Raw genomic sequence first — 16,838 nt, forward strand, 5'->3', positions numbered from 1 at the left:
ATCACACTTAAAGAAACCTGCAAGAGATTATTTGTTTCTTAACTCTATAGATTTTTAAATTGACATTTGCCAGACATTTAGTAAAATATAAAAACACAATGCTGGAGAAATTCAGCTGTCAAACAGAGTTCTTTATAGAGCAAAGATAAAGATACATAACCAACGTTTCGGGCTTGAGCCCTTCATCAGTACCATTTTCAGGGATCCATGAATCCATTAATGGTGTCACAACAACAACCTTGTACTTAATATTAGCAAAACTAAGGAACTGATTGTGGAAGGGGAAATCAGGAGAATACAAATCAGTCCTCATCAAGGGGTCAATAGTGGAAAGGGTAAAAAACTTCAAATTCCTGGTGTCAACTGTAACGATAGTGATCATGCTTGCATGGCCACTATCAATACCTTGATTATAGTTCCTGTTTAATTGGACTTGGCTGCCAGCAGGGGGCTGATACAGAGCAAGAGACAGTATGTTAGATCTGTAATGGAGGCTTGCAGCCTCATGGCATGCCTCATGGTGCTGTTTACACCAACTTTAAAGAACCTTTTCTTTCATCCATGTGTTGTATAAGAACTCACACATACGAATACCAGATGAAACATTAACATCACTGAACATCTATCCTGGAGCCTTCATGTCGACACAATTATGAAGAAGGCTCATCATCGGTTATACTTAATTAGAAGTTTGAGAAGATTTGATATGCCACCAAATACGCTTGCAAATTTCTACAGTTGTATTGTGGAGAGCATTCTGACTGGTTGTGTAACTGCCTGGTATGGAGGTGCCAATGCACAGGACAGGAAAAAGCTACAGAGAGTTGTGAACTTGGCCAGTGCCATTATGGGCATTAGACTTCACTCCATTAAGGACATCTACAGGAGGCAGTGTCTCAAGAAAGCAGCATTAAAATCAAGGACCCTCGCCACCTAGGCCATGCCCTCTTCTGACTGAATCCATCAGGTCAATGGACGAAGAACCACAGGCATGACCTCACTTTTTCTCTTCTATTTGCACTAATTTATTTATTTAAAAAATATATATAATTATGAGCAATTTTTGCACATGTAATGCTGCCACAAAGCAACAAATTTTGTGTCATGTTCATATCAGTAAATTCTGATTTTAATGGAACAACTACTCTCTATTAGCTCTGTTTTAACCAATAATGTTTTAATACACCTCTATCAAGTCTATTAACCTTCACTGGTGCAAAGTGAGCAACCCCAGCAAACCACTTGTTACGGCCTGACTAATTTTTTAGTAAGGAGTGTCAGCCGATTATAGGCTGCGTCATCTTGGAGCAGTGAAAGATCAATCCAGAGAATTGTATTTTTTTTAAAAACTGCTATACTTTGAAGTATTTATCTGAGGAGATTGTATTTTCAAACCAGAATGCTTGGATTTATAAAGAGCAGTGCACATAGTATCCGATTAAAACCTCATTTACATGTCATACAACAAAATGTGTTATCCCCAGGGTACCTTATTGGAAGGCACACTGAAACAGATTTTTCAAGATTAAACAAAAACTTGCAAACTGCACACTTTGTGGAGTAGCAGGGAATCGCAAATAGTGACTTCTGGAGTCTATATTTTCACCATGGAAATATGTACTGCATAGTATGTTAGTTTTATTTTAATGTGATGAAGAAAAGACCGTTTAACCAACATTACAACCACAAAATCAAAGTGATTGAGCCATCTTCCTTATTCTGTTATCTGTCAAGGATAGCCAGTTGTAATTAATAACCGGGACGGGAGACTGATAAATATTTTCACATTTTATTTGATAACTTTTTCACAGAACATATCAGTGGATATTGTCAATTATGCAGGGCATTTACTCCTGTGTTATTGGCAGGGGAAGGCTTACACCAGAATGCTCTGGAATATTTTGCAATCTGTGGTCTACCCATGACTGATGGTTCATGGGTTTTTTCTAGGTGGTCCGTGGCCACATAACAGAGGCAAGTATTGCTGATGTAATAAATAAATGATATGTAAAATTTGACAGTAAAAATGAACAAGACCAACCAAATCAAATGAATCTCACCAGACTCTACCTCACAATAGTGGTCTGTGAATTTGTTGTACAGTGCTCTCCATATTGTTTGGGGTCATAGATACTTTATTCCTTTATTTGCTCCTGTGCCCAGTTTTAAAGTTGTAATCAAACAATTCACATGTAATTAAAGAGTACATTCCAGATTTTATTCAAAGTTATTTGTATTTATTTTGTTTTGACCATGTAGAAATTAAACCATTTTTTATGCATAGATCCCCCATTTCAGGGCACCATAATGTTTGGAACATTTTGCTTCACAGGTGTTGGTGAGTACTCAGGTATGTTTAATTGCTTAATTAGTGCAAGAATAAGAGAGCAAGGCTTGCTTCTAAGCTTTTGATCACCTTTGGAGCCTGTGGTTACCATTTTTCAACAATGAGTACAGAGTTGCACCAATGAAAGTCAAAAACCATTAGGAGACTGAAAAACAAGAATAAAACAGTAAGAGACATCCCCAAATCTTAGAATTATCAAAATCAACTGTTTGGAACAGTTGAAAGAGCATACCGGTGAGCTCAGTAATTGGAAAGGGACTGGTGTTCCAAGGAAGACTCCATTATTGATGGCAGAAGAATTCTCATGATGATGAAGAAAACCCCCCAAGCACCTGTCCAACAGATCAGAACTGAAGGTGTGTCAATGGCTACTGTCTGCAGAAGACTTCATGAGCAGAAATATAGAGGCAACACTGCAAGATGCAAACTACTAGTTAGCAACAGAAACAAAATGGGCAGCTGGCAGTTTGCTAAGTATTTCAAAGACCCTGCAGAATTCTGGAAAAAAGGTCTGGGAACAGATGAGACCAGGATTAACCTGTATCAGAGTGACGGCAAGAGCAAAGTGTGGAAGCTGCCCAAGATCCAAAGCATACCTTCTCATCTGTGAGAGAGTGGTTGGGATGTAATGGCCTGGGCACATATGGCTGCAAAAAGGTCGTGATGCACTTATCTTCACTGATGATGTAACTACTGATGGCAGTAACAAAATTAATTCTGAGCTGTTTAGAACCATCTTGTCTGCTCAAGTTCAAGCAAATGCCTCCAAACACATTGGGCAGCACTTCATCCTACAGCAAGACAATGATCCCAAACATAGGGCGAAAGGAACAAAGGAGGTTTTCAAAGTTAAAAAACTGGATAATTCCTGAATGGCCAAGTCAGTCACCTGATCTAAATCCAATTGAGCATGCCTTCCATAGGCTGAAGAGTAAACCTAAGGGGACAAACCCCCAAAACAAACAGGAGCTGAAGATGGCTGCACCTGATGATGTCTTTGAATCACAGACTTGAAACGGTCATTGCATGCAGGGGATATGCCACGATATACTAAACATGACTACTTTAATATACATACCATTGTTATGTCCCAAATATTATGGTGCCCTGATATGACAGGGCTATTTATAAAAAGTGCTGTAATTTCTACCTGGTCAAAGCAAAAAATATACAAATAACTTTGAATAAAATCTGGAATGTGCACTTAATCACCTATGAATTGTTTGACTACAAATTTATAACTGTGGAGGACATAGGCAAATAGACAAAAAAAAAGTGTCTTTGTCCCAGACATTTTGGAGGGCACTGTAGATGGTCTGTGGCAAATAAAGGAAAACTTAAGGTGATCTATGTGTGTAAAAAGAAAAGTTGAGAACCACTACTTTACTATATTTCTGTGGCATCATAAAAACTTTATCTGTTAAATGTATCTATTTTCCTGTGGTATAAAATGAACGAACATGTACAGTATATTTTCTCTCGGTGTTTCTGAGAGATTTTTTTTAGATTGCCCTAAGTGCAACTATATGTTTGAGTGAACTTGATGTGATTTGCTTCTGCAGCTCTATTGCAACGGCCGAGATTCAACTTCTTTGGCATCATTGCATGATCAAAGTTATACTGAGAATCATCAGAAAGTGTTGGAGCAGCAACTGCCCCTCATAAGAAAGATTGAAGCTATGAAGATACTGGAAACTAAAAAGATCAGCTGGATTCAGGAGTATGACAAGGATCACATGCGACCGATTGGTGCTGTTTCAGATCAAAAAAGAAAAGTCGTTTCTTCCAACATCGATGTCCCTCATTCAAGGTAGGAGAATTATCCTTTAAATAAGTAGCACATGAGATCTATTTTTGTCAGCCCCGTAACATTTATTTCTCCAGTTAAAAACAAAATAAAATCCTAGAATCATTCCATATATGCGGAGTGAGAGAGAAAGAAATTTATTGTTATAGATTAATGACTTTTAATGATATTTGGGCTGAGGTGTGTTGTAATTCCAACATTCTGATCAAAACTATGATTTAAATATTAAAATATTTCTTTCACATTAACAAAATGCTCCAAGCATATGTTTCTATGCAAAATTTCCTAACATATATTCTTTTCACGTCTTGGTTGTTTTTTGAGAAAATATGTGACAATATCGAACTTTTTCAGGGATCTCCTCCATTAAGCCTAAATCAACTTTTAAGTGGATTTGGATGGACATGTAGGAGCAATATAGGAGTAAGAAACTAGATCAAAGCAGAAAACAGAAGGAGGTGATTGTAAAAAATATGCCATCAAAAAGCCTGATGCCCTCTGAAAATGTCATGAACCTGAACCTTCAACAAATAAATGAAGCAATTGAGCTGAAATTGTAGTGGTCACAATCGTAAGTTGCAGATGTATTTAGTGTTTACTGAGTCATATTGGAGGTTAAAAACATCTGCACAATCGTCTAAGAATTGTACAAGTACTGAAAGCAAATACAGACTATTTTGGTTCTTCAGTGAACATGGATTTTGTATAATTTACTCTAGAAATTGAGAATTTACTCAAGTGTAGCTTTCTACTCAGGAAATTAGCTGTAACAAATCGTCTATTATCTATTTTGTTAAAACAAAAATAGTATTCAAGGGAAATTATGCAAGAGTTATTATTGCACATAACAATATTGGAATTATAGTTAATCTTCCAAATATTTTCACCTGAAGAATTTTGTTTTTTTAACAATCAAAAAATATGTTGTGTTTAAGCAATATCACCTTGACTTTTTAAATACCTTTACCCCTGGAGGAGATAATAATGCAGTTGTATTGGCCAAATCCTTCCCAACTACATCACACTAAATAACTGCTTTTGTCTCTGAGTAAGTTTGATTTGTTAAGACACAGAAGAGGAGTCTGCAGATATATTCTTAGAGGAGAAAGAACTATTGACTTTCAGTAAAGTACATAGAATTTAAAAACAATTTGACGGGTCTATGAACAGCAAAGTTTTATAGGTGCAATACACAAAAGTGCTGGAGAAACTCAGCAGGCTATGTAGCATAATGGGCCAAATGCAACAAAGTTAGGTAGACAACTTGGTTAGTATGGAAAAGTTGAGCCAGAAGGCCTGTTTCCCTGCTGTATATCTGAGACTCTAGGGCTGTATTAAATAATAATTATTTATTAATTTTTACAGCAGTGAACTTGAGGCAGCGATTTGGAACACTTGTGTTCCTTTAATTTGTGCAAGCAGTTCACTTCAAAAAACAACTGTTGTGGTTTTACAAAATGTACTTGGTTGCTTTGATAAATCAGTTGATCATGCATTGCTTCATTGAAGTATTCAAATTAATGTACAGTCATGCATTGCTTAACATCCACGATATGTTCTGTGAAATAGAACGTTATGTGCTTTGGATGTTGTGTGGACACCATATTATAGTAACATAGGCATTTATTATGACTATCAAGACATGTATTGTAGGTTATATATGTACTGTAACATTATATGCCTGGCTTTGTATACAAGAAACATGAGGTACACGTGTTGAGTGCAGGAAGCCACTTCATCCTGTTCTCCAATTGGGATTTCTGAACTCTATTATAACCTAATGGGACCACGGACGTATATGCAGTCAGATGTTGCCCGAACAGACGTTATCCAGTTTATTTATAGAGAAAGTGTTATATTTCAAACAAGGGTTTTATGTTTGTTTAGTTCTGAGTTAGTATGTTTGTACTGCATTTCATTTAATCATTATACATTATGGAAATAGAGTGATTTCTCAATCATTATTCTTAAGATTTAAATGATCTTCCCTTGGAGGATATGCAGCTTACCTCAAACTTTGAACACAATAATTTTGTCACAGATTAATCTTACACTTGAAACCTCAGAGACCTGCAACCCTGACTGCACAGGAGTTAATAGCAATGAAAGTTTCTATGTTCTGCACACAATATAACATTTCTGCTACATTTTCCTGAGTGAGTGCTACTTTGGTATTGATTTTTGTGTATATCTGTGCTACTACACATGAGTTGCCTTGGCTCCTGACATTTTATTTTGGCCCATGAGCCCATTAACCTGAGTACGTTTTGTTGTATTGGGTCAGCTGTGGCTAACCTTTCAGACTGTTGGCTTCTTTTTTAAAAAGAAATGTTAAATTGCATCTGATTATTCACACATTTTTCTTTTTTTTAAACTGAGCTCAGGAATAATCTTAACTTTCTTCTGGATGCTGTTGGTTTTAACCACAGTTGTGTTCCTCACAACTATAATTGGCAACATAATATTTTGATTAAGAAACTGTTGTTTTTAACATTTTTTAGATATAAGCTTTGATTGTATATTTTTAACAAAGATTTACCCAACATGTACATTGACAGCAAGACAGAGAAAGGCCTCAAGAGATTAAAAAAAAATGCCCCATGCCCAGATGCTCCTTATTTACAGATTATTCTTTAAATTGGGTTCTGTCTTTTAACATAGAATATGGAACATTACAGCATTGAACAGGCCCTTCAGCCCATGAAGTTATGCCGACCTACAGAATGCTGCTCAACAAACTAAACCACCCTACCTCACAACCACAACCCTCTATTTTTTTCTATCCATGTGCTTTTCTAAGAGTCTTTTAAATGTCCCTATTGTAGCAGTCTCCACCACCACCCTGGCTATGCATCCCTGAGACTCACTACTCTGTAAAGAAAAACTTATCCCTCACATCGCCCCTAAAATTTCCTCCACTCATCTTGTACAGATGTCTTCTGCTGTTTGCTACTCTCACCCCAGGAAAAATATGGTGGTGTCCACCCTATCTATGCATATCATAATCTTGTAGGCCTCTTTTAAGTCATCTCTAATCCTTCTTAGCTCCAAAGAGAAAAGCTCTAGTTCTCTTAACCTCACCTTATAAGATGCTTTCTCCAATCCAGGCAATATCCTGGTAAATCTCCTCTGCATCCTTTCCATAGAACCACAGAAACTGTGCCGAACCATTTTTTTTTGTTGCTTAGTCCCACTGACCTGTACCCAGTCCAAAGCCCTCCATACCTCTCCCATCCATGTACCTGTCCAAATTCTTTTTAAATTTTAAACTCTCCATAGACACAGGCCTCACCACTCCCCCTCTGCAACTGGATCCTTGACTTCTTGACCTATAAACTGTAAGTGGTAAGGATTGGTGACAACTCTTTGCACATAATAATCCTGAACAGCAGAGCCCCACAAAGCATACTCTCATTATGCTCACTGTACTGTGTACACATTCTTTTACCACCATTGGTATGCTGTGTATACATCCTCTTGGTGTGCTCGCTATACACTTATGAGTGTGTAGCCAAACGCTGCTCTAACCATCCACGTTTGAAGATGACATCACTGTCATGGCTAAGACTCAAAATGATGATGAGATGGTGTATATGAAGGAGATAAAAGAATCTGGTGGCATTGAATAATGTTGAGTGTGTTGTCTTCCGGCTCCTGCACCTCCTTCCTAATAGTAGCAGTGAGAAAAGGGCATGACCTGGGTGGTGAGGGACCTTGATGACAGAGGCTACTTTTTTGAGACATTGGCTCTTAAATATATCATTAATGGAATGAAGACTAATGCCTATGATGGCGCTGACTGAGTTTACAACCCTGTGTAGTCTTTTCCTCCCCTGTGCATTGGCATCCCCATACGTTGAACACAATAATTTTGTCTGAGGTGGAGTTCTTCGGTGTACATATCGACCTGGTCTATCATATAAACGCAGCTTAGAACATCAGGCAACCTCCATCGACCTCCTGCTGTCTCAGGAATGCTGCCAATGTGTTAAAGGATTCATGCCACAGTCTTCTCGCTAAATCAGACAGAAGATACATGTGTTGGTGAAGACCAATGTCCAGACTGAAGGAGAGTTTGTTTCCTTCTGTTATCAGACTCTTAAATGGATCTCTCGATGACAAACGATTTGTACATTGTGTATTGTACAATTTTTTTTTTTGCAAATATACTTTTCTCTGTCCCCTGCTAACATTATCTTAGTACTCCCCACATTGTTGTCATATTTAATTGTTTATTTGTTCTTGTTACACTACCAGCTGCGTGAATTAACTGGCCTGGATAACACACTAATCAAAGCTTTTAATTGATCTCATTTCATCTGACAATAAAACAACTCAGTTATATACCTACAGTGTCTGCATGATGCAATGTTTGATTTAAAAATCATTTTGATGGTAGAAGGAACTGTGCAGGAACATTACGCCACACACCATCTGGTGGTGCAACTGAACTTGATTTCAGCTCTGGAACCATTTGTCAGAGACGGTAATGCTAGTAAAATAGTGCAAGATATGGCAAATTGTAGTTTAAGTCAGAAAATTTGCAGATTAAAGTGAGAAGGAGGTTGCCTTGCAACATGAACATTTTAGTTCCTATCATAGGTTTCAAGTGTATTCATTAAGATAAGTTATGAAAAAAACCTGATCAGTTTTCTTTAAAATAAAGAACCATTGAGGCAGGATTTAGGATCTTCTTGTGAAGATGTTGATACTAACCCAAAATTCCTTTTTGTGGTATTGTAATGTAGGCAGTCATCTGGATTAATGCATCCATTAAAACAAAGTGGGGGAGAATATTGTACAGGCTTATTATTACATATCGATGCAATTTCTTGTTTTTGAGCACCAACTATCCTTCTTAGAATGGTGGTGCAAAGATGTTCTCCCTGATTCAATAAGGATTTTGAAAAGTATTATTTGGAGACCTTTTTTATTTAAACTGTTCCAGGGCAGTTATATTTTATATTTATAATTACTATTATTCTGGTGAAGCAGGATCATCCAGTTCAACTTTGATTATTTATCTCTGCTGGGAAAGACATTTGGTTTGTTCTAGAAATCTAAAGGCCAGATTCTTAAGAGATTGAAGTGAAGAATTAAAAACAATACCAGAATACTGGACATGAAATGGAAAATGCTGAAAAAGCTCAGCAGGTTTCACCTGTGGAAAGAGCGGTAGGTAACTTTTCAGCTTGAAAATCTTTGTCAGAAGTAGGTTTTCATTTCAGATTTTGAGCATCTGCAGGGTTTTGCATTTTATTTCCTGAGTGTAAGTAATTTAACAATTATAGCTTGACAGTATTTCAGTTAATTCTCAAAGTATGAGTTATTAAAGAATGACAATGTCAAATAATCCAATAACTGGTAAAAGTAATTCTTCAAAACTTTAAAAATCACCTTGGCATTTATTTATTTATTTATTACAAATTTATTTAAGAATTTTACAAAACAAAACAAAAATACAAAGTATAATCTAAAACTACCCTCTACTACCCCCCTTCCACCCTTACCCCCCTTCCACCCTTACCCCCCTTCCACCCTCTCCCCCCATGGAGCTTTTAAAAAAAATAATATCAGGTAATAAAAGGTTGTTGTATGTGTGCCATCTTTTACATCTTTCATCACAAGTAAAAAAATTTTTACTTAACATCCAAACCCATACATTCCAAATAAAAACTCCATATTTTAACAAAAAAAGAATAATTATTCTGCAAATTATTCATTATCTTTTCCAAATAAATACATGATTGAATTTCATTGTGCCATCTTTGTATACTCAATTCAACAGCATTTTTCCAAGTAACAGCTATACATTTTCTAGCTACAGCCCATCCTCAACGAATAAATGCAATTTGAGGTTTCTCCAATCGCAAACCTGTCGTAATTGTATTCATATATCCCAATACCTTGGCCTTTATGATAAAAATGCTGGAGGAACTCAGCAGGTCTCACAGCGTTCATGGGCGGTAAATAAAAATAATTGACATGTTGGGCCTGAGCTGCCTTCAAGGTGTGTGCAAAAAGCAGACAAAGGTTGGGGAGAGGGAAGGAAGGAGGAGTACAAACAGAGGTGATAATTGGACATGGATAGGAGGATCGCATTAACGTCGACCTCTGGTTTCCATTAGGCCTGCCCCCATTTCTCTCCTCCCCATTCCTATCTCTCCTTTCCTCCAGCTCTGTCTCTGTCTCTTTCCCTTCCCTTCTATGTCCTTCCATCCACCTCTACACTTACAGAGCCACCTCCTCCTCCAATCAATTCTTACCTTTCCTCTCCTGTCCTCCTATCCATGACCAATTATTAACTTGTCTGTTGACCCATGCTTCTCCCCCTGCCTTTACTTCCCTTCTCACCAGCCTGCTTTTTGCTCATACCTTGATGTTGGTTATATATCTTTACCTCCTATGGATGGTACAAGACCCGCTGAGTTCCTTCAGCATTTTTGTGTTTTTACAACAATCACAGCTTCTGCAGACTTTCACACCTTGGCCTTTAGGATGGTCGAATTGAAGGTATATATTGCATTTTCTGATTCTAACAATGAAATATGACATTTGCATTTATCTATATTTTAATAATGAATTTGCCTGCCACATTGACCACCGCCAGTGGGCTGATATCGCCTCAAACCGTGCATCTTGGCGCCTCACAGTTCGGCGGGCAGCAACCTCCTTTGAAGAAGACCGCAGAGCCCACCTCACTGACAAAAGACAAAGGAGGAAAAACCCAACACCCAACCCTAACCAACCAATTTTCCCCTGCAACCGCTGCAACCGTGTCTGCCTGTCCCGCATCGGACTTGTCAGCCACAAACAAGCCTGCAGCTGACGTGGACATTTACCCCTCCATAAATCTTCGTCCGCGAAGCCAAGCCAAGAAAAATTTGCAACTTATGTCAGAGTTTAGATTGCGTAATCTATCAATAAGAGGCAAATAAACAGCTTTCTCAGTTAAATTCAGAAATCAGGTACGACCTGCAGAGGCTATCTCTGAAGCAAAATGGCAATTCCAGAGGAAACTAGAGTTAGAGACAGATATACATTAGCTATGGCAGGGAGTGCAGGCCATTACATCCTACAAAGCGAGGGAAAACACCATAGGTCACCGCGATGCTTCATTACCCAACAACCTGAACACCTTCTATGCTGTTTTGAGAAGGAGAACTGAACAGAGCCTTCTAGAATCTCTGCAAAGGCTGAGGACCCTGTTTCTCATGGCGATGTCAGAACATCATTCAAGAGGGTGAAACCTTGCAAGGCATCAGGCTCTGACGGCGAACCTTGCAGGGTACTGAAAATCTGTGCCAACAACTTGCCAGGGTGTTCACATACATTTTCAACCTCTCATTGCTGCAGTTACTTCAAAAGGGCATCAATCAGCCTGGTACCCAAGAAGAACAGCTTAAGATGCCTCAACGACTATCGCCAAGTAGCTTGAAAATCTACTGTGATGAAATGTTTTGAGAGGTTGGTTATGGCCAGAATTAACATGTACCTAAGCAAAGGTCTGCAGTTTGTTTAGCAGCACAATTGCTCTACAGCAGACACAATATCACTGCCTCTCCACTCAGCTCTGGATCACCTCGAAAACAGCAAGTCATATATATGGCTGCTCTTCATAGACTACAGCTCAGTCTTCAACACCATTATTCCTTAAGTGCTGATCAAGAAGCTCCAAACCCTAGGCCTCTGCATCCCCCTCTGCAATTGAGTCCTTGATTAACCTCAGTACGAATTGGAAACAACGTCTCCTCCTCATTGATTATCAACACAGGCCCACCTCAAAGATGCGTGCTTAGCCCACTGCTCTACTCATTATACACTGTGTGGCCAGGCACAATTCCAATGCTATCTACAAATTTGCTGATAACACCACAGTTGTCGACATAATCACAAATCTCAATGAGGAAGCATACAGGAGGGAGATAGATCAGCTTGTTTAGTGGTGTCACGCCAACAACCTTGTTCTTAACGTCAGCAAAACCAAGGAGATGATTGTGGAGGAAGTCGGGAGATCAAGATCCAGTCCTCATCAAGGGGTCAGTAGTGAAGAGTGTCAAGAACTTCAAATTCCTGGCTGTATGCATTTCCGAGGATCTGTCCTGGAGCCTCCACGTTGATGCAGTCACAGAGAAGGCCCGGCAGTGGCTATAGTTTGTGAGGTGTTTGAAGAGATTCGGTATGTTACCGAAGTCTCTCAAAAACTTCTACGGGTGAATCGGCGAAAGTATTCTGTCTGGTACAGAGGAGCCAGCACTCAGGACAAGAAAAATACTCAAGATGGTTGTTAACTCAGCCTCCAACATCATGGTGCCAGACTTCACTCCATCAAATCTACAAGAGAGTCTTAAAAAATCAGCCTCTATACTCAAAGACCCCCACCACCCAGGCCATGCCCTCTTCACTCAGGAAAAAGTACAAGAGCCTAAAGATGAGCACTCAGTGGCACAAGGACACCCTCTTCCCTGCTGCTAACAGATTCCTGAATAATCAAAGAACCAAAGACATTGCCTTACTTTGACTTTTTGTGCACTGTTTTTTATTTATTATGTAAGGTGGTTTATATGAATGTTTGTACTGTGATGTTGCCACAAAACAACAAATTTTGTGACATCTTCATGATGATAGATTCTGATCCTGATATCAGAATGCTGTTTGTGCTTCTGTGTTCCACCACATGGGGTGCTGTTGTAGTCTTTGCCAGGATCAGTGCAGAATCCCTGATTTTGTAGTAAATTTTAATTCTATTACTTTGCAACTCCCTGATGTTGTAAAATAGATTATTTTTCCTGCTGGCCAGGCTGACACTACACAAGAAGAAGGATACATATACAAAAGAGAGAAATGTAAGTAAAGAAATGTAAACAAACTAACTGTGCAATAATATATTCAGTAATAAATAATGTGCAATATAAGAGTCCTTAAATGAGTCTCTGAGTTTGTTGTTTGGAAGTTTGATGTGAAGAGGTAGGAATTGTTCCTGAACCTGGTGGTAGAAGTCCTGTAGCACCTATACCTCTTTCCTGGCAACAGCAAGAACAAAGCATGTCCTGGCTGGTGTGGATCCTTGATGATTGCTGCTGTTCTCCAACGGTAGATTTTCTTGATGGTGGGGAGTTTTGCCTGTGATGTACTGGGCTGTGTTCACTACCTTTTGCAGGGCTTTCCAAAGTATTGGTGCCCCCATACCAGCCAGTCAGCAAACTTTCCACTGGATTTCATAGTACCTATACCCCTGTAATTCTCAACTCGACAATTAACTCCTTGGTTTTGGTGACATTGAGTGAGTGGTTGTTAGTACACCATTCAGCCAAGTTTTCAGTCACCCTTTTTATACACCCCACTACTGTGGTATTATCAGCAAATTTGTAGATGGTGGTGTTGGTCATACTGAGCTGCACAGTCATAGGTGTAAAGCGAGTAGGGAAGGGGGCCAAGAATGTAGCCCTATGTGCTCTGGTGTTGATGGAGATTGAGGAGGAGGTGTTCCTACCAATCCTCACATTAGAGTCTGGTGGTGAGGAAATCCAAGATCCAATTTCACAGTTGGGTGGGGGAAGGGGTGGTGGTAAACACAAAACTCTGCAGAAGGTGAGGTCTAGGGTAGTTCCCAGAATTGCTGGAGAAACTCAGAAGGTTTTGCAGCATCCATAGGAAGTAAAAGGCAGTCAATGTTTTGGGCCTGAGGCCCTAATTAGGATTTTTTATATGTTGTCTAAATCTATTACAGTTACTATTTTTAAATTCCTTAGGTTTAAAAATACTTCAATATAACTTTTATTTCATTTTATAAAATTTGCTCTGAATATTTCAGCCTCTACCTTGATGTATTTTGTGCCCATTTTTAAAAGTGTAATCTTTTGTAAGATGTTAAAAAATATGGAAATTAATGCTTTCTACTTGCTGCTTCTCTGCTTGTGAGAACTCAATTGGTTGTTAAGGCAGCTTGATTGCCTCATCTTTAACAAGATGTGTCTGTTGGAACCAGCTAAGATCATGTTGGCAAATGGGAATCCCTGCCAACATGATTTGAGATGGTGACAGGTAAAATAGATGGGGGAGAGCCAGTGGATGTGGTGTACCTGGACTTCCAAAAGGCCTTCGATAAGGTCCCGCATAAACGACTGGCTTCCAAAATCAAGGCTCATGGGATTGGGGGCAAAGTATTGATGTGGATTGAGGACTGGCTGACAGGTAGAAGACAGAGAGTTGGGGTAAATGGCTCATTTTCTGAGTGGCAGGCGGTGACCAGTGGGGTGCCACAGGGATCTGTACTGGGACCCCAGCTGTTCACAATTTACATTAATGATCTGGATGAGGGGATTGGATGTAATATCTCCAAATTTGCAGATGACACTAAGCTAGGAGGGGTTGTGTGCACGGAAGAGGGGGTCAGGAAACTCCAGTGTGATTTGGATAAATTGAGGGACTGGGCAGATACATGGCAAATGCACTACAATGTGGATAAATGTGAGGTTATCCATTTTGGTAATACAAACCGGAGGGCAGATTACTATTTGAATGGCAATAGATTAAGAGATGGGGAAGTGCAGAGAGACCTAGGGGTACTTGTACATCAGTCTCTGAAGGCGAGCATGCAGGTACAGCAGGCGGTTAAAAAGGCAAATGGTATGTTGGCCTTCATATCAAGAGGGTTTGAGTATAGGAACAAGGATACCTTACTGCAGCTGTACAGGGCCTTGGTGAGACCACACCTGGAGTATTGTGTGCATTTTTGGTCACCTTATCTAAGGAAGGATGTTCTTGCAATGGAGGGAGTGCAGAGGCGATTCACCAGGCTGATACCTGGAATGGCAGGAATGACTTATGAGGAAAGATTGTGCAAATTGGGATTGTACTCGCTGGAGTTTAGAAGATTGAGAGGGGATCTCATAGAGACATATAAAATTCTGGCAGGACTGGACAGAATGGATGCAGATGGGATGTTTCCAAGGATGGGAAAATCCAGAACCTGGGGCCATGGTTTGAGGATAATAGGCAAACCATTTAGGACCGAGATGAGGAGGAATTTCTTTACCCAGAGGGTGGTGAATCTGTGGAATTCATTGCCACAGAGGGCAGTAGAGGCAGGTTCATTAAATATATTTAAGAGGGAATTAGATATATTTCTTCAGTATAAGGGTATTAAAGGTTACGGAGAGAAGGCGGGGACGGGGTACTGAACTTTAAGATCAGCCATGATCTCGTTGAATGGCGGAGCAGGCTCGAAGGGTCGAATGACCTACTCCTGCTCCTATCTTCTATGTTTCTATGTTTCTATACAGCTCACCAGAACATTGTGTGCATTTTCTGCAGGGCCGGGTCCAGGGCCAGCCCCCTTTGCTGCAGAATGGAACAACTTTTTCCAAGTAACCATCTCAAATATTTGTTAAAGTTTTACAACAACTTCCAAAGGAGGGTTTTTTTTAAAAATCTCAAATGCCACACTTAACAATTCAGTTTGTTAGCAAATGAGAACTCTGATAGGATGCAAGAAGACAGAAAGGTGATATTTAGCCCAACAGGATTATACATTTGAGGGACTTTATCTTTAATGTGTAGTTCAACTGGAGTTCTTTGTATGAATGAGTAAATACAGTTGATTCTTCTAATGGTGTAGTTCTAGTGTAACCCCTGCCTACACTACTTTTTAATTAAACTGAAATGGATGACAGCAAAGGAAATATTTTGTTCTGTTGCTTGAGGTGCACTACGTGGTCTATCTTGGATCTATAACGGCTCCAGGACCATTGGGTCAGATTCACTAAGTTAGTGTCAAGGATAGAAGGCTATAGTCCTGAGGATAAGTAAGATAGTGAGACCTTTCTTCTGAAGCAGTGAACTGAGGAATTTTATAGAGATGATTAAAATTATGGAGAATTCTTAATGGGTAGATGGAGAATAATTAGGGGGATGAATTTAAAAATAGAACAGAGTGAAATGAAGCATTAGAACAAAGTGTTTCAAATGGAAGATCATTGAAAGGCGAAGACATTGCCACAAAAGATATCTAGAACATCCAGTACAATAACAATTGGTCGAATGACCTTACCATATGGTGAGGTTTGACAGTAAACTGAGAATCATGGCAGATGAAAGTTATTCCGTGGTTGCATACTATTAGTGTCCAATATATTAAAGACAGTGCATTAGGTGATGTATTGCACTTTGGGAGATCAAATGCAAGGAGAAAGTACACAATTAATTATAGAACTCAAAACTATTAATGTGATCCAGGTCAATGGTTCCTTGAAAGTGGCCAAATTGGTCAAAAAATAAGTAGAATGAGCCCAAAGCAGGAAATCTCAGAAAGTCTCAGAATTCAGACAATGCTGGCTGGGGGAGGAATCCAGACCAACGAAATGTTTTAATTGGATATGATAAGGAGATGAGGTAAGAATTGATCATGTCTGCATCAGGAGACAAGGAAAAGGAAGAGACAGAGCTGAGGGAAGGCATGGTGGGGGGGGGGGGGGAGGTGGGGGTTAATGAAACCCATTCAATTGGAGGGTGCCCAGTTGGAAGATGAGGTGTTCCTCCAATTTGCGGGTGGTCTCAGTCTGGCAGTGCACGAGTCTATAGACAGACATTTTGCAAGGGAATAGAATGGAGAATTGAAATGGGTGGCCACTGGGAGATCCACGCTATTGCGGCGGACAGAACTGGGGTGCACAACAAAATGAT

The 16,838-nt window shown here is 39.4% G+C and overlaps 1 protein-coding gene across 2 annotated transcripts in view; it reads left to right on the forward strand.

Annotated features, from left to right (window-relative positions):
• Positions 1–16,838, forward strand: part of znf704 (zinc finger protein 704) — a 154,395-nt gene that overhangs the window by 15,810 nt on the left and 121,747 nt on the right. For both annotated transcript variants that reach the window (XM_069921142.1, XM_069921143.1), the window contains exon 2: positions 3,910–4,157. In XM_069921142.1, the coding sequence (XP_069777243.1) occupies positions 3,910–4,157 (248 nt within the window). The remainder of the gene's footprint in view (positions 1–3,909; positions 4,158–16,838) is intronic.

Source organism: Narcine bancroftii, chromosome 2 (assembly GCF_036971445.1).
Source record: "Narcine bancroftii isolate sNarBan1 chromosome 2, sNarBan1.hap1, whole genome shotgun sequence".
NCBI classification, from domain to species: Eukaryota; Metazoa; Chordata; class Chondrichthyes; order Torpediniformes; family Narcinidae; genus Narcine; species Narcine bancroftii.